Source organism: Hemibagrus wyckioides, linkage group LG10 (genome assembly GCF_019097595.1).
Source record: "Hemibagrus wyckioides isolate EC202008001 linkage group LG10, SWU_Hwy_1.0, whole genome shotgun sequence".
Taxonomy (NCBI): Eukaryota; Metazoa; Chordata; class Actinopteri; order Siluriformes; family Bagridae; genus Hemibagrus; species Hemibagrus wyckioides.
The window spans coordinates 23,721,800-23,744,016 of record NC_080719.1 but is presented as its reverse complement, the minus strand read 5'-3'; the positions used below and the strand labels follow the sequence as shown (position 1 = coordinate 23,744,016).

The following is a 22,217-nucleotide window of genomic DNA, read 5'->3' as shown; positions in this document are numbered from 1 at the left end:
GATAGATAGATAGATAGATAGATAGATAGATAGATAGATAGATAGATAGATAGATTACAATGAGACACAATGAGTGTGAGTGAAAGTGAGTGTGTGAGTGAATGAGTGAGTGTGAGAGTGTGTGTGTGAGTGAATGAGTGAGTGAGTGTGTGTGTGAGTGAATGAGTGTGAGAGTGTGTGAGTGAGTGTGAGAGTGTGTGTGTGAGTGAATGAGTGAGTGTGAGAGTGTGTGTGTGAGTGAATGAGTGAGTGTGAGAGTGTGTGTGTGAGTGAATGAGTGAGTGTGAGAGTGTGTGTGTGAGTGAATGAGTGAGTGTGAGAGTGTGTGTGAGTGTGAGAGTGTGTGTGTGAGTGAATGAGTGAGTGAGTGTGTGAGTGAATGAGTGAGTGTGAGTGTGAGTGAATGAGTGAGTGTGTGAGTGAGTGAATGAGTGAGTGTGTGAGTGAATGAGTGAGTGTGTGTGTGAGTGAATGAGTGAGTGTGTGTGTGAGTGAATGAGTGAGTGAGTGAGTGTGAGAGTGTGTGTGTGAGTGAATGAGTGTGAGTGAGTGAGTGTGTGTGAGTGAGTGTGTGAGTGAATGAGTGAGTGAGTGTGAGAGTGTGTGTGTGAGTGAATGAGTGAGTGTGTGAGTGAGTGAGTGAGTGAGTGAGTGTGAGAGTGTGTGAGTGAATGAATGAGTGAGTGTGAGAGTGTGTGTGAGTGAATGAGTGAGTGTGAGAGTGTGTGTGTGTGTGAGTGAGTGAGTGAGTGTGTGAGTGAGTGAGTGTGTGTGTGAGTGAATGAGTGAGTGAGTGTGAGTGTGTGTGAGTGAATGAGTGAGTGAGTGATAAACAATTCTTTTTAACACCACTTTAATTTTGTCGTTTAATGCATATGAATTGTGTTACAAATATAAAACTTAAATCAAAACAAAATTTGTTTGAAATATTTGTCACTTTGTGAAATTCAATAATTTTTTGAATGAAATTATTTTGTTCGATCTGCCATATAAAAATCGATAAGCACCACACTCATATTGAGCCCAATCCCAATAATTTGTCCTTCTTCGTCTTCTATACACACATATCGATATACAATATATTGATTATATCAGGATTACTTAACGTAATTGACAGGGTTTCTTTACACTTCGGGAAGTTGCACGAACGCTGATAGGAAAGCTTGACGATACGCGACAGGAACCATCTAGAGAACGTCACCAAATGTGAGATCTAAATCTAAAACGTTAATTCCACAGAGACACACATAATATCACAAAAAAAAATGATCCAGGTTTGTAATGGTGTTTTGTAGATGTGAGAATGAAAGATTTGTAAGTAGCAAATTACACATTTAAAGTAAATTACGCGATACTTCTTTATTTACTTTTTTTCGCTTTGAACAAATTGTAGGAATTGCGCCGTGCCCTAGTGATCAGGGAAGCCTGGCCTCCTCTGAATCACAGGTTTGGAATTTGCATCTAAATGCTGTTTGTCGACCAATGATTTGACTCAACGGCTGTGGACACACCTCAGATTAGTCAAAGATGCCTCACTAAGACCAAATTACCTCGTATGTTCAAATCAAGCCGAATTAATCTTGCTACACGGAGGTTAGGTGTTCAGCTATATTTCCAGGCTTCATTGTAAGAAGATTGAATATTATTGAATAAGGCGCAGGACGTCACGCGCAGCCTTGTTTTTGCACGGGGGGGATCAGGAATGTTTCTTCCGGTTCCCAAGAGTGCGAAAAACAAAACGGAAGCTGAATTGGTGAGGAATTTAAAATTCGGTTTATAAATAGTTTTTATTTGTGTTTATTATTATTATTATTTTTTTATTTATGTTGTGTGGGGGGGGGTACTTAATCAGTCGTGTTTGTTGATTGTTTATTTATTTATTTATTTGAGCATTTCGCATTAATTTAACTCATTTAGACCACTGATTCGAATCGGTTCGACCAAAAATAGAAAAAATATAATCCAGTAAATAAGCGTGTGAGTGTGAGTGAGTGTGTGTGTGTGTGTGTGTGTGTGTGTGAACAGGACTCAGGCTTCTACGGTTGCATGTCTTGCTGGTGTACTATTTTGACCCACAACTTACTACGATAGTAAGCGGGTTTTGGACAGCAGATATATTTATACAGCCCTGCCCTATTGGCCAGCACAAACCGGTTGACAAAGCTCAGGCAGTATATTAAACATTAAGAGCCCTTTGTGGAGAAATGCGGACGGTCAGATGTGGCTTAGAATGGACAGAGGACTAAATTATAGAGGAAACGTGCTTCCTAGCACTGTTTGAAATCTGTAAGTTAGTTGGTTAGTTGCTGGTTGGGGAAGTGGTGTATTGATTGTTGGTTAATTTTCCATCGAAATTGGAAAAAAAAAAACCCGTGTGAAGTTGTAGATAAGAGAAAAGCTTGACTCAGCTTTGCATACACTACCTTGTTTACGTCTTAACATAATATAACTCCTCTGATATTACTATACCAGGCTTTAAATGTCTAATGTAGCAGTGATCGGATGAGATGGTAAGTTTTCCTGTTTCTGTCACGTATTATATAAATGTAACATAATGTAGTGACGTGAACAGAATGTCAGGAAATGTATCTGAGCTCCACGTGGTCCGACTGCAGCTCTCATGCACACACACACATATATATATATAGTATAGTGTTTATTGCAAACAGCTTACACAGAAATGTGCATTATAATAGTGCTCCAGTCTGCACCTGCCTTATTTTTACCTAACTGTAATAGGAATGTGATTAGGTGATGTACGCCAACACCTGTTTTTGTAATCTTCCTGCTTATGCTTATGATCTGGATGAATATCTTCCATCTCTTTATTCCTCCTGTGTATTTATTTATTTGTTTGTGTGCTTTGCTTTGTCCGATTTGGATTTCGATATCAGTGCTGATTAAGAACGAGTCTTGTCTGTCATAAGATAGCTAATGAAATTTAGGATGAGTCAGGTTCTGTGTGTGTGTTTGTGTGTGTGTGTTTGTGTGTGTGTGTGTTGTCATGATCATGATGTCACTTTGAATGCTTTTCAACAGACTGAGATTTTATTTTCTTAAGAAAAGCTGTAACGATAGAGGTGTACCTGTGCAATGTTAGTGAAAAATCTGATCACACGTCTGGTCTTTTGTGCTCGTCTACTTTTTTTGCATTCAATTTTTCTCGAATTACCTTGAATAGCAAATAATAAGGTGCATCCCAAATCACATTACTTCTACTGCTACTGCTTATGCAAAATTTGACACCATTTTGTAGTCAAAATAGTCTGAAACACTGAAATTCGAACAAGATGATGCATTTATTCCATCAAAAAGAAGAAGAAGAAATTGTGTGTTTTGTTTAGTCAACAGAAGAGGGGCAGGGCTACTACAGGTGGTCACTCTGTATGAGGGGGAAAAAAATTCAAGATGGCCGACAACACTGGGGTGGTCATTTGTCTTTTAAATGAGCTCCTGTTATGTGATTTATTTTAAAATGGCTTATAGCTTTGGTTAGTAAATATTGATACTGTTTTATTTGATATTACCTTTATAAAATTCACACACTCGATAGTGTGAAGGCAGTGTATATATTACATCATTAGGGACGCAACTGGAATGTTTTTTTGATGTAATATACATATTTGCCTCTTGAAATTCAACCTATATTCATAAAATCCTTAAACAAAGAAGAAGAAATGAATTTTCAGTGACACACAAGGCTTCTGTCTCTGATGAGGAGCGTGTGGAGATCAAGTCGAGGTCTTTTAAGAGCCAGGGTGCATAATGAAGGCTGTTTAATGAATGGTGTGCCTTGTTAAAAGTGCACTACAAGACTTGTTCATGCAGCGATGCATGGAATGGATTCAAATGTCAGACTTGGCCTTTTTCATTATGGCGACGCGTTAGCCACGTCAAGTCGGACCTCGGTTCATGTCTTGCATGGATGAGTAGCCAGCATAAAGGAATCAGGATTAGAATTAAATTCAAATTTTATTTGTCACATACAAAATCATACACAGTACGACATGTAGGGAAATGCTTATTACGACTGTCCTACATTTGGAGAAAGAATTTAAAGTGTGTGGACAAGAAAAATATAGGGATATAGGTAATAAAAATATGCATAGTAAAATAGGAAGAATAAAAAGGATCATAGTAGAAATTAAAGACATGATAAATTATGAAAAACACCAATAGTTATGTAAAGCCTATCGTATATACATATACAAATATTTGTGTATATAAAAATATATATAAAGTAAAAGTATGTATGTATATAATATAAACATAAATAAATAATAATAATAATAATAATATAATACAATTAGAACAATTAGAGAAACCTGCTGAATGTAAATATTATATGATATTGAACAGTTAACGGGATTTGCAAGAGTAAGTACTTGTAAGATGTGTATCATGAGCTGTTTGCAGTTTTGTCTCAGCCGTACCGGGACTTTTGGGTTCCCCGAAGGCTGTGAAATCATCCTTCACGATTCTGTGTTCTCGGGATCTGTTTTGACTCGGCAATATCTCACTGAACCGTAATGTGTTTGGACATCATGTCCTCATGTGATCATTTTCTGATAAGCTTGTCGCGTATTTGAATTTGATTCATTACGAAAGTGAAAAGTTGATGTGTCAGATAGTAGAGCCTGGGAGAAACTAGTATCTAAGTGTCATTTGAACGTGTCTTTAATATGCAATAATTAGTGAGTTGTTAGCTGGCTGTCTGCAGCGGTGGCTGTACCGTTGATGGGTACACTTTAGGGTGAAACACCTCGAGGTGTGAGAAGCGACAGATGAATCTCCATCTGAAATCTGGCCAAGGGACTTTTGCCTAATCCGACTTTGTTATTCAAATAAGGCCGACTTCTAAGGATGAAAACGTGCCTATGTAGTATTTGTTTCTTAGCCAAGAGCGCGCTTTTTTTCCCTCCCTTCTCTGTAAAGCGGGTGAAGTGTGTGGTTTTTCTTAGTGATAAGACAGTACATAAGAACAGCAGGTCCTTGGCATTTTGCCCCGAGGTTCTTAACATTGTTCCATCTGTGACAATCAATGCAGTCTACCTTCAAGCCAATCTGATTTCTAGGTTTTTTTCTTTTTGTTTTGGATCGCAAATCCTCGATCTAGCTTGCTGAACAGGTTTCCACTTGGCATGTTACCACGCATCAGGTTTCTGGTCCAGCAGCTCTAAGAGGCTGTCTCTCTCTCTCTCTATATATGTATATATATATCTTTGGTTCTGACATCTTACAAATTAACATAATTACCAGAAGATCCATGTTTAAGACAGAGGATTTAGCTTGAGTAAGGTGTGTGCATGTTTTACAGCTGCAGTCGGAAGGCAAGTGGCTTGGCTATGAGTCAGATAATCCACACGTGAGGGTTTTGGCACGAATGTCTGTGCTCCTGCCAAGAGACAGGACGAGGAAAGCAGTGATTTTTTTTGTTCTTTGAGAACATGCCGCATAAGAAGAGAACGTTCCAGCTTAATTTGAGTTAAAAAAAAAAACATTTCCTTAGGAAAATGCTGTTACATAAAACTAACGATGTGTAAAGGAAAACTTGGGCAGTTTGGAAAGTTTCAGCTACATTTCTGCAACAGTGGCGATATTGAGCATGGCGTTCTTTTGCCTCACACTGGAAGGAAATTGATTGCTAAATTACAAGCTTGATCAATAAACATTCTGGGATATTAGTCGCATTATTTTCATCCTACATGGAATTGTCCTTGACCGAAAAGGATTCCTGAAGGATGTTATGTTCATATAGAATAGAGCCAGTGTCCACAGGTGTACCCGTTTCCAAATTCTTTATCCTTTCAGACTTCTGTTATTTTAAGCAGGGAAGATGACCTCCAGAGTCTGGTCTCTGCTTGTGCTCGTGGCATTGAAAAGCCTCTGTTTCTCTGATTGTAACATAGTCTCAGTTTCTAGAAGTCTGTTGAAATAGGTTGAGCTCATTGTGACGAGCCGGCCAAACTGGAATCCCAATCATATTGTTTTCGTCTTGATCACTGTAACCTTGTCCTCCTTCGCAATGAAAAATGGACCAAAATGTGTTTGTATGTGATTATAGCCCTCTAGGCTGTGAAAGTGAAAAATGCGCTGTTTAGCAACCCTTACAGTGTTGTTGCTGTTTTGTCTCATTGTTGAAACCGTGCATTTTTTTAATAACGCTGATTTGTACATTATATTGAGCTTATGACATGCCTGGTTTTTAAGACAAAAGCTTTGAGTATTGCATTGAAGAGAAAACATAACACTGATAAGCATGTTCATATAATAAATGAATATCTCATTTGTTGCGTTATCAGGAGGCGTTTAATTTAAGCCCGTTTCCTTATAGCAGACTTTTTTTGGTTAACAGCTTGAAGCTACAGTTTGTTAGATAGTAGCAGAAACCCCTCCCCCCCGAACCCCCCAGACAGACATCTTCAGTTTCTTGAGGCGAGGTTTCTGCCCTTAAAGTTTACATTTCTGTTTCCCCTCCTCACGAACAACGTGTTCCTCTGTGTATTTAGAGGAAACTGTCATGGTGCCTGCCTTTTTCTAGTGACTTTTCACTTCATGACACACTCCAGGGTGCACGAAAACATCTAAAGATAAATTAGATTACTGAACATATGCACTGCTATACATGTTAATCCAACGAGCATTTCCTTTTCTGGACTCTTAAACGTGTCGGTAATCCTCCGACTTCATGCTACACCGGTGAGATCGTTTCACTTTCCACAAGCGCTGGTGCGCTCAGAAACGTGAAAGGCTACTGTATGCTTTCTGTCAGTCTAGAGTCGAGTGAATGAAAGGGGATTTTATTTTGTTTGATTTTCCTCTCACGCTCACATACCGCTTTGTACCGCTGTGCTGCGGCTGTGTTTCTCATTGTGTGGCTCACGGCTGAGCATATCCCCCTGGTTAGGAGTGCAGTCGAAAGACTGTGACGTTGCATCCTGTTCGTAAACAGAGGCCTGAGTGACTGGTGTAAACAAAGAACAGTCAGCCTTTGCAAGCCGGCCAACACGGTAAACATTCAGCCACTAATTTAGCTAGCACTTGCTCTTTATTTAATATTCACGTGCCATAATTAGAATCCTTACTCACAGACTTATTTTTGTCCTCTCAGGCTGCTGTTAAAAAGGCCACTCAGTTTGGTCAAATAAAGTGTCTCTGTGCTAGCCGGTGATTTGAGATGTGTCTCGTGTGCTAGTTTGCCCAGGTTGTGTGTGTAGGTGTATGTAGACTGTACTAAAGCCTAAGGGATGTGGATTTGGGTCTGTATATGTGTGGAATTAGACCCTTGCTTATCTCTTGTCCTGTTTGCTCGGATCTCACAATCTCTGTGTTTGTTTTCTTTCTCATGTTATGGGAAGACAATTTCTCAACAGATTAGATTTATGTTCAGCGTCGCAGGATTACCAAACTAAAACTATCCCGTCTGATGACCGAATCGGCCAATAGACTCCAGCTCTGATTTACTAAGCAAAAAAAAGAAGCTCTTCTTAAAATGTGTACTTTTGCATAGGGAAAAATTTAAACATTCATTTAAATGAGGTGTGTGTGCGTGTGTGTGTGTGTGTGTGTGTGTGTGTGTGTGTTAACTGGTGGCCATGACTGTTTAAAATATACAGACTCTCGGATACACACGTGTAATTACACTTCAAGAATAACACAGGTAAAAGTTAATAATATCATGCGCAAACAGACACAAGTGTGTGTTAAGTTCATGAAGTCTATAGGGGTGAAAACAAGTCATTGTTTTGAGACGTTAAGTTTGCCTAATGGTTTATTGTGTACACAATTATGTGACTTTGAGGTGCTAAAGATAACGATTCGCCCCGATTTTGTCGTTTATCAATTTTTTTTTGCAATCAATTTCGAAAAGCTGCATCCTGATGACATGCAATACTCTATACTCTTACACTATACACTATAAACTCAATCGTCTAGGGTATTTTAGAAAGGTCGTATTGTCTCAAATAGTGCACAAAGGTTTTTTTTTTCAACTGAAAGTAGAATCTCTTTGTCCGTCGTTGGCAAACACATATGGTAATTTAAACAGGACATTTGTAAGATGTGTGTCGTTGGCCATCATGAAAATTTTATTCTCATCCAGCATCGGCGCCTGGTAGCCTCGCCTCTTTTCCTCAATGTAAGCAAAGCTGTGAGAGTTGAGTTCAGGAAGTGTCCATGCTAACATTCCACAATTCAGTCGAATAAATGCGTCATCCGAGTTCTTCTAGTGCACTTTTTCTTGTTGTTGGAAGTAAGTAGTGTTTAGAATGCATACAAGTCACTGATGTCCCAAAATATCCAGGGTAGGTTTGTGCGACTAAAATGTTTTTTTCTCTTGACCAAAAACTATTAAGCTAGATAAATGGATATATATATATATAATATTGTATTAGCTGATATACTGTTCAACCATAACATTCTGAACAGTGAGAGGTGACGTGAATAAGACTGATGATCTCCTCATCATGGCACCTGTTAGTGGGTGGGATATATTAGGCAATAAGTGAACATTTTGTCCTCAAAGTTGATGTTAGAAGCAGGAAAAATGGACAAGTGTAAGGATTTGGGCGAGTTTGACCAAATTGGCCAAACTGTGATGGCTAGACCACTGGATCAGAGCATCTCCAAAACTGCAGCTCTTGTGGAGTGTTCCTGGTCTGCAGTGGTCAGTATCTATCAAAAGTGGTCCAAGGAAGGAACAGTGGTGAACTGGTGACAGGGTCATGGGCGGTCAAGGATCATTGATGCATGTGGGGAGAGAAGGCTGACCCGTGTGATCCGATCCAACAGACGAGCTACTGTTGATCAAACTGCTGAAGAAGTTAATGCTGGTTCTGATAGAAAGGGGTCAGAATACACAGTGCAGGACGGGTCAGGGCTGTTTTGGCAAGGACCAACACACTATTAGGCAGGTGGTCATAATGTTATGCCTGATCGGTGTATAGTAACTTAATAAATACATAGGATGGGCGATAGATACAGTTTAAACCTATATTGCGATATTTCATGATATTTATTTTTGCTTTAAGAATGTAACTGACAATATGAAAATGGTGAAATTCAAGACTTTCTTGTCTTTCACTGTCTTGAGACAAATTCTCCCAGAATGTCACGGATGATCCAATATGGCACAACCCTAGTATACTAAAGAATGCTTGTTAAAACATGAACATGCATTCGGTAGATCGCATTAATGAACGTCTACACCAACAGAAAGTAAGAACACATGATGTATGTGACAGGGACGAGTTCAAAACACCCACACGAATCATTCCAGATTTATTACTCCAGCTCATATTCCCTTTTATTAGGAAGGAAAAGGTCCGCTCTTTTGTGTGCCTCTTGTTAATATATTCTGAAGTTAAATTGTCGCACAGATGGGGAATGACTGGGTAATGCCTATAAATACTAGCTTTACTGAATCTCATGACGCTGTAATAATGTCTGGAGATGATGAAATCATAAGCCTAGCGATTAGCTGAAATTGCACCGAACAACAGCTAATAAGGGGGAAAGAGGATACTCAGAAGGCAAGATGGGAACAATAATAGGTGTTATTACAGTCAACATTACATTCACGTCATAGAGCCGTGGACTTGATTTTGGAAAGTGTCACCCAGTCCACTTCATGTTGGATCTGTACACAGCTATGAATAAAAAAAAAACAGAGTTTGTTATTATGGTAATATTAATGACACATGCTCTGTGTGTGATGTCTGATATCCATATACACGTATGACTTGTCATTTATTTATATAGAATATATCTTCTGTAATTGATGCTGATTGATGATTTGTCAGAATATATATATATATATATATATATATATATATATATATATATATATATATATATATATATATATATATATATATATATATATATATATATATAATATAATTTTTTATTTTTTTTTCTTATATGCCATATAGAACAGGTTAAAAGAGAAGAATGCTATTGGACCATTGAGAAATTCTAGGATCATTTGTTCTAACGCTTTCTACGGTTCTTATCTAGGCTCTGCTAGAGCTCACCGCTCAGCGTCGGATGGAGCGTCTCCTCTCTAAAGCCTGCTTCCGTCTGTAGTGTTTGAAGTGTCTTAACAACTTCGGCAATCCTCAGGTTGAAGTAGAAGACCTTTCCCGGAGTTCTGTGAGGCTGCTTTCCGTTCTTCGAGGTCGTCAGGGTGAAGGCTGTATCCGTTAGAATAAAAAAAAAAAAACCTGATCTGTGCTTTTCTGGTGAAGAAGGGGGGCAAAGGAAGCAATATTTCTAAGCGTCCTGTTCACCTGGAGATGAAGCTGCAGGCAGTCATGGAGAACTTGCACAGGCAACAGCGAGCCAGGTTGCTCATGGAAATGGAGCAGCAGCAGCAGACAGGTTCGTTTCAGAGCTCCTCCCCTGCAAGCGATGAGCTGAAGCTAAGCTCCAGCTCGGAAACGGAGCGCGCTCAGATAGCGGCTCTGGCAGCCATGAGGGCCGCCGCAGCCGGACTGCAGAGGCGGCCGATGCCTGACAGTCCTAGGTCCGAGCACAGCACCGCTGGAGAGGAGGATGAAGGTGATGGAGACGAGGAGGAGGAGGAGGGAGAGGAGCATTACAAAGACATGATGGGATCTGACGAGGAGGAGCAAATGTATGTGTGGTCGTAATTGCCAAGGCTAATTTGTGTATTTGTTATTGGTTTAGTGTAAAGATTAAAGCATTATTGCTGTAACTAGGCAACTGCTTGTCATTGTGTATATGATACACAGTAATGTTGTTGTTGTTAAGGATAAGGATTACGGCAAAAGCGTTCATTCATTCATTCGTACGAGTCTGTTTAGTTGCATCCCAGCATCTGACTAATCATAAACTTTATAATGATTACAGAAGTTTACTTTATCAAAGTTTTCTCTGCTCGGGTTGTATGCCTTAGCTTGCACGGATCAATAATCCACATTTCAATCAATTCTAGTAAGCAGAAATGGGACGAGGACGACTTTGAGGGGGAGATGGAAGACGACTACGATGACGACATGGCCGAGGAAGGCCTGCAGATGAGCCGCGAATCCGTCAACCCGGGTCAAGGCATCCTGCTACTGCCTCATCGTCAGCTCCATCCTAACTCTCAGGTGCTGAAGGCGCGATCGGGGCATGAACCTGAACAGCGAGCACCAGTTTTCCCAACTCCGCCCTCTCAAGGCCAGCAACACGGCCAGGACCACACTGACTGGACCTATGAAGAGCAGTTCAGACAGGTATGTTTGTGTGTGTGTGTGTGTGTGTGTGTGTGTGTGTGTTTCAAAGTTGCTGAATTTTCAGAAATCTGCCTTGAATTTGAGAAAAAAATGATGGATATTATTTCATTGTTCTGACAATCGACAACGTTTCATTTTAAAGCACGCTGTTACCAGTAATCAGCCAAAAGCAGTGATTTTTCTCTCTGCCTTGTCAGTAGATGAGCCGATTAGAGACATATAGAGTCTGGGGTTTTTGAGCTCTACAATATTAACTTACTCTGTTAACACTCTTGCGTAGATTCATATGGCACCGTCACTAGTTATGTATATTTTATGTATATTAGGCTTCACTAACATTAGAACCGTACGTATTTAACATCACTTAACTAAAAGTGTTAGACAACTATTTTAGTCAAAACAAAACTTGTTTTCTGTGAGGGAGACAACGGAAATGTTCATTTGTGTCATGAACATGTCAGCAGCGTAGACGTTACACCACCGATTGGTAAAAAGATTATATTGAAAATGCACTGTTGATTTATTTATTTTTTCCCCTGCTTTCTGCACAAGCACCTGAATATCGCGTGTGTGTGTGTGTTTTTGGTTGTACAATATTTGACTAGGTCTTCGTAAATATATCATTAGATTCTATTTAATAAGTACTTTTAGATCGCATTCAACGATGAGAAAAGAGAAGACTGACACAAACCGTTGGTTTTTCACCTTTCGTTTGTCGTCCTGTGGCTGCTTCAGCGCAAACAGAAAGAAATGTACTTTTCTGCTTTCTTATTTCTCAGAATGAGCGGGAGCGGGAGCGCAAAACACTCGCTGCATTACAGCTGAACTAGAGAGATGACTCAATACTAATGCAGCTAATGTAGAAATCAGACACTGATCACATAAAATACTAATTACGGAAAAAACATGCAGAAAAGGGTGCAGGGTTTCTCTGTAGGTTACTTACTCAAAGTCCAATAAAATGCACTGATGTTTCAAAAACTTTAAGACTGTGTGAAAGAGAAAAAAGATCTCAGCAATGTTGACGTTGCACATGTTGAAAATATCATGCTATTTTAGTTACAGATATCCTGCTTTCTGCACGTTATTGGAGAACAACCATGAAATCCACCATTGAGCTGGGTTTTTTTTTTTTTTTTTGTAATTGCTCCTGCCAGCAATCTGTTTCCTACCACACAGCTGGGAATATTATTACACCCTCCTGCTCTTTCCTTACATTCTGAAGTGGTGGAAATGCATGCTTTTCCTTTTTTTTTTTTTTTTGTTTTTTTTTTGTTTTATCGGATGATTAAATCATCAGTCTATTTTTCATGGGTGAATTGAAAGCAAGAAAAAACGTTCAGAACAGAACGTATAGAGTTTCACATTTTTAGAAATGAAATAAAGAGTGGACTCCAGGTGCGGGGCAGTGGTGGCTCGAGTGGTTAAGGCTCTGGGTTGTTGATGGGAGGATCGGGGTTGAAGCCCCAGCACCACCAAGCTCCACTGTTGAGCAAGGTCCTTAACCCTCTCTGCTCCAGGGACACTGTATCATAGCTGCTCCCGTGCTCTGACCCCAACTTCCCTTAGCTGGGATACACCAAGAAAAGCATTCCATTGTAATGTATGTGTGGTGATGGACATCTTGCCCTCAGTTCTTCTACAGTGGCCAAGAAGTACAAAACAAAATCCAAAAAAAAACCACATGGACGATTCAGACAAAGAGGAAAAGGTAGGAACAGTAAATTCTTCTCTCTGATTGGACGAGACATCTGTCACTCAGGATATACAGGCAGTAGGAAATTGTGTATCTAACTTTATTTCTTGTACCTGTGTGGAGTTCACACTTCACTTTAAACCATTTTTCTTTCGATAGTGCAACCATAAACCTTTTAAAGAAAATAAAGAAACATTTATGTTTATGAGAAAATGGAATTCATTCAGCGCTACTGTGAGGAATATGGTGTGATGTTGGATATACTGATAGTGTATCATGGAGTAAAGATTAGTTTGTGATCTCTAAAAACACACCAGGAATGTTTCGGAGACCAAACTATTCCAGATTAAAGGATGTAAGGAGCGCTATAAGAGCAGAGCTGTGTTCATACACACACCAATCCACTTTCTACTGCTGCAGATACTGCTGGACTTCCTGTAGATCCTGAGTGACCAGAGATCTTGTCCTATCAGAGGTCAAAATTCCATTCGCAAAAAAATTCTGCTTTGTCTGAATCTTCCTTGTGTTTTTGTCGGATTTGTTATTGTGTTTTGCACTTTTCAGCCACCGTAGTTCGATTTTTAATTCATTTCTAACTGTGAAACTCTATAAACACACAGATGATTTTCTTTAAAAATCCATTACAGACCTTTTTTTTTTTTTGCTTAAATCAACCACTTAAAGTGATATTTAATACATCTCATGCCAGATTTCTAAATTAAATCATATTTGCAATGCTGATGGCAGGTTTTATGGTTATGCATTCAAGATACAGGCTAGAGTCACATGCCATGCCATGTGGTGTTAAACTCTGTTACTTTAAACACTGTGTGCATAGAAAACCTCACACTGCAATTATGATGTCTACACATTGCCCAGAGTCTCGCTTTTTATGCAGCTGTTGTCAAACCTTGTGTTGTGGTTCAGTGCTTTATTAGAGGAACCGAAAAGGATTCGTGTTGTTAATAAGAAAACCTCAAGGCAGTTTGTGTGTTTCTTCATAACCTATTTACTAGAGATAATCAGAAGGTATTGCGATCAGATGGTACTGCAGTTTTAAGCTATGGAGATAGAGCTTCATATCATACTGGCGCCAGAACACATGGGTCTTGGTGACTGTTAATAAGGGGCTGCAAGTCTGTTGAGATAATATTACATAATCGTAAGTGGCTGCTTATGTAAGCATGTCCAATAAAGGTTGCATTATGTTGTGTGTGTGTGTGTGTGTGGTGATTTTTTAAAGTAGTGTATTGAGTGTGTGGGTTTTGGAAAGGAAAGGGTTAATGCACTGCAGTTTATTTTGGGCAGGTGGGTGGAAGCGGATAGGAATGTGCCTGAGGGGAAAGTGATAATCTGTCACTCTGGACACAGACTCTGCCAATACTCGCCAGCGTGTCTCTCGGCACGTTTCAGTTGGAACCCCGCCCAAATGTTTTCTGGCTAGACATGACAAAATTCAATTTCACAAGTGGGGAAACTGATATGGAGCAAACCATTAAAACAGAGGAATCTCTCGGCTTCAGATTATCGGTTCGTCCAGCGAGCGTCCATCATCGTGATACGGTCCTATTAAATAAAGCTTTCTCTTCTGATAGTGCTGTCAGACCTGGCCATGTTCCTAAATGAATACAAAGAAAGTGATTTTTTTTAATTGCTATCAAAATATAACAGGCTGCATTCAACAAGGCTTACACTCACTCTTGTTGGCGAAGCCTTTCGTGAGCCAAGTTTGTGGTTTTGGTTAAGCAAATCCTTGCTTTATAGACTGTTGACTTTTTTTTTTCTCCATTTCAAATATGCAACCGCTTACTACATGGATTCTTGAAAACCCCTCGCAAGTGACTGAAAAGAAAATCAAACATGACCTTTGTGACAAAAATCATTCTAGTGTTAGTAGATTTTAAATACAATTTTATCTCATTTAAAAAAAAAAAAAAAAAATCAGGTATTAAACAACAGGGCAGTTTCCAGTCTGCAGTGGTCAGTATCTAGCAGAAGTGGTCCAAGGAAGGAACAGTGGTGAACCGGTGACAGGGTCATGGGCGGCCGAGGCTCATTGATGCACGTGGGGAGAGAAGGCTGACCCGTGTGATCTGATCCAACAGAAGAGCTACTGTTGCTCAAACTGATGAAGAAGTTCTGATAGAAAGGGGTCAGAATACACAGTGCAGGACGGGTCAGGTCTGTTTTGGTGGCAAAAAGGGGGACCAACACAATATTAGGCAGGTGGTCATAATGTTATGCCTGATCAGTGTGTATATTTATCGCATTGTGTTTAGGAGTAACACACACTGGGTTGTGCTGTTTTTAGGAAATTAATCCACGGTGTATGTTGAGCATATCATGGTGTAGTGTTTCTCTTAAACTGCAGTGACTTCCAATCTGAATTATTTAACATTTGTTAGTGCTTTTTAACTGTTTGTTATATTTTATGCCGTTACCTTCATGAAAGATTTGCAAGACAACCTGTCGCTCCTGTCATCAATTACGTTACAGTAGATATTAACAATCCATTGTTCCTTCACTCTTCAGACAATAAGACAAAAACAAGAATAAAAAACACTGCTCGTCACGTTGCAGAGAAACCATAACACACACACTTTTTTATTTTATTTTTTTATCCAGAGTCTGAAGCTGGAGACAACTTCTATAAATGCTAAAAAATCATTTACTTTTGCACACCTTTAACATTGCTGTGGTGAAAAATTGTGTGTATATATTGAAGAAGAATGTGATATGCAATGACTTGTTATAACGTGATTATAAACACAGTGCGATATATATACACCAAAAATGTATATAAAATATGATAATAACGAGAAGTGTCAAATTACCTTTATATGTACATTTATGTTTTTATATATATAATATAAAATATATATCCTGTTGAACCAGAGACCTGTCGTAGATGATTGCTCTGTGATTGCTTTGATGATTGCTTGTGGTATTCTTCACCATGTCTTCTTGGCTAAAAAGTGTTTTATAGCCTGTGGGTTTTTTTTCTCTCTGTGACCGAGAGCTTGCAGGATACGAATTATGCTTTGACTTGAGGTGACTGTAAAGATATGCAGTGTTTCCTCTTTGCGCTGCCACCTGCCATTTACATGTTTTACATATAACTTCAGTTTGCATATGGTCATCATCGCTTTTGAAGCAAAATACACTCTCTGGTTGAGTCACGATTTTAGCTATGAGCTCGTCACAACGGCTTGTAGATCATGACACTGGAGCAAGTGCACTCATGCGCACACACACACACACACACAGTCATGTGACCAGTCTGTTCTCTGCTATCTGCGTCAAGCAAAAAATTTTAGAAGTGTTAAAATGATTGTTTTCGCATATCTTTCTGAGGCAAAAGAGGAGGCAGAAACGGCCTTTGATGTCTCATCTGTATTGTAAATATCCGCAGTAGGACAAATGGAGCCCAGATGGACAGTAAAGCAGACATGTCTTTAAAAATTCATCACCTCCCTCCCCGGTGAGCTCCCATTTAAAGGCTTTTGTATTAAACATTGATGCATTGAGGTGGATAGCAGGAGGCAGCGCCGACTGAAACCATTGCACTAAATTAGATATTATACTCTGTGTGTGTGTGTGTGTGTGTGTGTGTGGCTCATTTTCATGATGCATAACTGAAACTGTTTTATTTATTTTTATAATATTTGACTAGTATCTATTTCATATCTTCTTTTGTAAATATAGAGTTTTAAGATTCAGTGATCGACACAAACCGCTTGTTTTTTTTTTGTTTTTTTTACCCGTTGTCACTTTGTTGTCATGTAGCTGATTTCTTCCTCTGACTCTGGTTTCTTACTGAGTGCTTTTCTCAGAACACTCGCAGCATGCAGCCAAACTAAAGGGAGATGACTCACTAGAAATGCTGCTCTTGAAGAAATCAGACACTGATCACATAAAATGCTTATTGTGAGAAACATGCAGAAAAGGGAATAGGTCTTATCTGAAAGCAGTCTGATGTACCTCTGATATGGACAAAATGTGCTAGTATTTCCTAGTATCTTCCACATCCGTGTTTTAACGCCTTGTGTATATGTGTTTTTAATCATATTGTGACCATTACATCTTCATATGATTTGTTTAAGGAAGCTGCGTTTAGATCAGAAGGTGCAAAACGACCTGGGAAAAAGTCCATTTGATTTCTCCCCTAGTTGAATTCTTGCCAAAGTGTACACACTGCCATGAGGAGTTGCTCACTGGCAGCAAATCCATGCGAAGTATTCCGCATGCAGCAGCCAGGCTGACGTCAGAGCCACATAACCTGCGGTTTGAAAAACTGCCAGGCGTTCGGCGTAGAGCAGAAAGAGATGGGGAGATCCGCTGGAACGTAAATAAAGAAGGCACCGAGGCTTAGCACAGCAGTTTTCCTGGGCTTGCTGTGCCTTTTACTTTACTCAGGATCATTTCTTGCGTTCAACTTCCTTCCTGTTTTTGCCTCGTGCATCACATCCTCTGCTGTAACATGCATGAAATGCACATTGTGTGGATGTGGCATCACTGAATTTCTTCATTCAGTTGTGTCTTAGATTAGCTTTGTGCGACTCGGAATGTTTAGCCTTTTGTTCATTAGCTATGTAAGCGTAATTAGTTCTCAAATTGCTGTACAAAGTGCAAATCAACCCTAAATCTAACACACCTACAGCAAGTAATCAGCCTCTTGTATAAGGGCTGGAGCTGTGTTTAAGTAGATATCCTGGTGGATATCTGTTGGACCCTTATCTAGCTCCAAAATATGGTGTTTTGTTTGGTGTTGGACTGAAATTTTCAACACATGATAACCTATTCGAAAAATGTCATGGCTTGACAGAAGCACTTTATCAATCCAAGGTGGTGGTAAAAATTGAAGAGGTAAACAAAATGGGGTCTTTGGGATCTTCCTCAAATTTTCTTACATTGTTCGTAATAGGAAGAAGGACTTTGAAGAAAGGAAGCGAATATACACAAATATATGGTTTTTTAAAAACTCCAAAGAACCTTGGATCTGAGGTACAACTGAATCTACCATTTATTAAAAAAAAAAAATACCAACACATACAGTTAAGTCAGTGTTTCAATGATGAACTGGGGGTCTGTCCGAGGTTAATCGTTTGTCCATCTTAGTATTGATTGATTTGTACAGGCTTTGGGAGCAGGGAGGATGTCATTAGATGCAAATAAGAGGTTTTGTGACATTTGGAAGGGGGTTGAAAGGCCAAGCCACAAGAGCCTTACTAAGCCATTGATTATTAATATGCGAGTTCCTTCTTGGCTTGTTTTTGCACATCATAACACATTAAAAGCAGGGTTTTTTTCCCCCTTTTTGTTTAATATTGAGACAAAAAAAAGGGAAGTGAAAATGCAGGAGTTTTACTTGGTCTCTGTCTAATTCTCAGTGTAAACAGTTGCATCCTTACACTTGTCTCGATGATGAAATTTGTACATTTATATCGGGTGGAAAAACAGAGCATTTAACTTCATTTTTTGTTGTTTTTGGGAGCTCAGAACGTAAACAAACTGTAGGAAATTTGCAGGCAGTACGAATGAAGCACAGGAAAGAGTGCTAATTTGCAAATTCATTTGTATTTTGTCTCTTATCTGAGCCTCTTTTGTCTCTTATCTGCCTATTCAGAATTTCATGGAGGTTGCGAAAAATTAAAGAGGCCCCAGGCTCGGTCGTCTTTTCTTTCTTTTTTCTTTTTTCTTTTTTCTTTTTTGTGCCAACTCATTCCCCGCTCAGGGCTGCAGGTGTACTGTACCTCTCTCGGGAAAAGACGCAAAACCGCTACTGCTTAAAATTTCGTTTCCTGCCCCGCAAGGAGCTAAAACGGTCTTGTTTAATGTCTGATTTGCAAGATTGCCAAATTCCAAAGTGATTTGAATTATTAAATGGTGCAGATCTTTGAGTTTCAGGTTTCGCTCTGATACCGTGATACACACGCACAGTAACATTCGCACCATGCAGGTGTTTGTTACAGCCCTGTCTGTGCTGCTGATTCAGTTGAAGAGAATAAGGCCATGGTTACGGAAGCCAGCGCTATTGTTTTCACACAATGCCTCTCCCTTTTAGCAGAGACGTTCGCAGGGCCTGCCCGCCCTTCAGCGTTGGAGTTCTCGTCCTCTTTTATTATGATTCTGGGGCATGTTGAGTAAATTCGCTCTGTAAGACTGAAACTGGCTCACCGGTTGATTTCTTGCCCTTCCCCCATGCTGCGTATGGCAGGTGTGAAATGCCGTTACAGGGTTTCGACACCGGTGTCTTGTATGTCATAAAAGCGTGTTGAGGGGCCTTCTCTGTGACCATGGTGATGGATTCGTGTTCACTGAACGGCATTGATGTACACATGGTGTATTTCTACAATAAAATACTGTGTTCCGACCAGTTTATTAATTTTATTATGCTTTGTTTGTTAAAACACTCTATCTATCTATCTATCTATCTATCTATCTATACACACAAACACACAATCTATATATACATTTTAACAAACAAAAAGTATTATACTGGTCTAAATACATCGAATACATTGCCACACATAAATACACATCCATCTATCTGTCTGTCTTTCTATATATGTATGTGTATACATGTATAGATAGATAGGTGTGTGTATGTATAGTGTTCACTGAATGGCTATGTATTTAGACCAGTGTGTATATGAGAGAGAGAGAGGTAGGTGGATAGATGGATAAATAGATAGATGGATAGATGGAGATGGGGATAGATGGATAGATAGATAGAAAGAGATGGAGATAGATAAACTTAATTATCCGGCAAATCGACTTAATTGTATAGCAAGGTAGCTGAGATGCTGTAGTAGTAAGCCTAAGTAGTTAGGTTATTGGTTCAGATTGAAGACAGTTGTATTTTCCAGTTCGACTTCAGGCACAAAAAATAATTTGACTCTATATTGACTGGCAGGAGCCAGCAGCCAATCAGGGGAGAGTGTGAGAGAGTAAAATAGAGTCAGTATAAATATTATAATTATACTTAAAATAAACAGCCAAGCTAATGCCTGCATAGGAGTGTGAAAAATATTATTGCTTTAATTAGACATTCAACTAGCATAGATTTTATCCTCTCTCCCATAAGATCAAATGTGACAAAAAATTTTACACAAAGAACCAAAAAATAGTGTTATATTTGATACCACAGAAATGAAGATGATCTTATAAAATCACAGTCTTTGATATGTAGTTATTTCAGTAATATTACTGAAATGTAGACATAATAGTGCTGTATTACATTAACACTAAATAATGTAGCTAACAGCTAGCCACTGTCAACACAAAATATATTTGAATACTTAGCTAGCAAAGTTAGGTAGCTAGCGATTTGGATAATCTTCTGAAGGCAAATTACTGCTTTAATATATTGGTTCTTTTGTAGGATTTTTTTTCTTCCCCCCTCGGTTTACTTAAGATATAGGGTTTGGTCTTGGTTTAATTATACTTCTGTCACACTACCGAATTATCTTGCTAGCAGCTGTAGCATAAAGCTTTGTGTGAAAAGTATTTGCATTACACTGAAATCTGCCCTGTGTTGTGGTCTGTTGACTTTATTTCAGCATCTGTGTGTGTTTATTTATTTATTGTTTTTAAAAAGAATTAGAATATAAAATTTGAAAGCCATTGCGCTTATTAGACCAACAAGCTAACATCTGGTTTGCTCTGTAAATGTTTTCCATCACACAGCTAATTCCATTAATGACAGCACATACATGGGGATGGTTTGTCCTTGGTCCAGGGATGTGTTTCCACTGTAAAAGTTAGGATGTTGGCAGGCCAAATATCCTGCCAAATATCCTGTCATAAAGCCTGCGCTGTGTGAAGGGAAGCATGCAGAACAATGAAGGAGTCGATTTGGTTTTTATTTTGGAGCTCGACGTTAACAAGCTTTGGCTGCTGCATTGGTGTAGATAACGCTGTTCAGAATAGTCTCAGGGTTTCTGCTGTATTCCTGTGCAAAGCTTCAATGCTTTTGTTTTTGCATTCAAGGCATATATTCAATAATGTGTATTGACGTGTGTGTGTGTGTGTGTGTGTGTGTGTGTGTGTTTAACAGCTTTAGACCAGCATCAGTTAAAAAGGAATTATGGAATTTTTTTTGGAGGAAGCAGGAGGGGGTTTATAAATTCTTTTTGATTGTGATAATCACCAAAGCTGATAAGTATCCACTGATGTGCTTTGGCATGCTGGGAAAAGGAAGGACTGTTTGTAAATGAGAAGGAGACACTTATGGAATTCCATTAGGAAAACGAGAGAGAGAGAGAGAGAGAGAGAGAGAGAGACTGACTGACTAGGAGGAAGCTCTTTTGAGAAGCACCATGCCATAAATTTCTCAAAGTGCATGCATCCTGTAATTAAGCCTACGCTGCATTAACAGCCCCCCCACACACACACACAACCCTTGTCATACCCCCACCCCCTGCTCGGTCATCCGACTCCTCCCCCCCTCCCCTCCCCCACTTTCCAGTAGCCCTCTGGGACTACTTTACCTCAGTGTCCGTCCCTTGAAGTCTTACTCTCCTTGTTTTGTCCCCAAGAGATGTAATAATTAACCTTTCCTATTGCTCCCTGGATAAAAAATAAGAGGTCGTGTGACTATGAGCACGATCTAATGGCTAACAGCGTGAGGCGTTGGTATCTGCCTTCCTCTTCCTCTCTGGCAGCCTTGATATGCCATTATCACAGTGAAGCCTTCACAGATGATCCTGTCAGCTTTTAGTGAAAATGAAAACGCTCTCTAGTATGCAGTAATTCCAGATTTCAGAATATTTGACTATATAGTTCATTGCTAACGCATATTTTAGAATCTGATATCTTCATGGATTGTTGCTAGTTTCTACATGACTAATATGTTCCAGTGCGCTACTAATAAATGTAGCGGGTGACGGTTGGGAAGTGTGTGTGTGTGTTTTCTTCTTTATCCCCCAGTCCAGTACCAATAGTTCCACCTGGTTTACTTTTCGCTAGATTGATTGGCATCACTTGTGGTTCTTAGTTTTTTGGTGTTACCAAAAAATGTTCTTAATGTTGTAGCAGAACAGCAAAAAAAAAAAAAGAAGTATATGTGGATGAAATACCAGCTCTACAGGTCTTCCTGCACTGATAACAGCCTTACAATGAAATCATTTAATCATTTTTTTAAAATCTTGCCTTTAATATCAACAAGAATTGAACTCCCTTTTTCTTAATCAAAAGTCATCAAGGCACGGCTATCTTGGAAAGCAACCCCAAGGCAGTCATTTTTCTACTCATACAAGATCTGCTTGATGTGGGAGACC

General features: G+C 39.3%; 1 protein-coding gene across 2 annotated transcripts in view; it reads left to right on the top strand.

The window, feature by feature from the left end:
- Window positions 1–1,477: 1,477 nt before the first annotated feature.
- arid3a (AT-rich interactive domain 3A) overlaps window positions 1,478–22,217 on the top strand; it is a 28,359-nt gene continuing 7,619 nt past the window's right edge. The window contains exons 1-3 of one of the 2 annotated variants that reach the window (XM_058401778.1): window positions 1,478–1,753; window positions 10,018–10,636; window positions 10,958–11,240. In XM_058401778.1, the coding sequence (XP_058257761.1) occupies window positions 10,296–10,636; window positions 10,958–11,240 (624 nt within the window). In that variant the 5' untranslated portion in view covers window positions 1,478–1,753; window positions 10,018–10,295. Of the gene's footprint in view, window positions 1,754–9,932; window positions 10,637–10,957; window positions 11,241–22,217 lie in introns of both variants that reach the window. The other variant, XM_058401779.1, reaches the window with a different exon arrangement.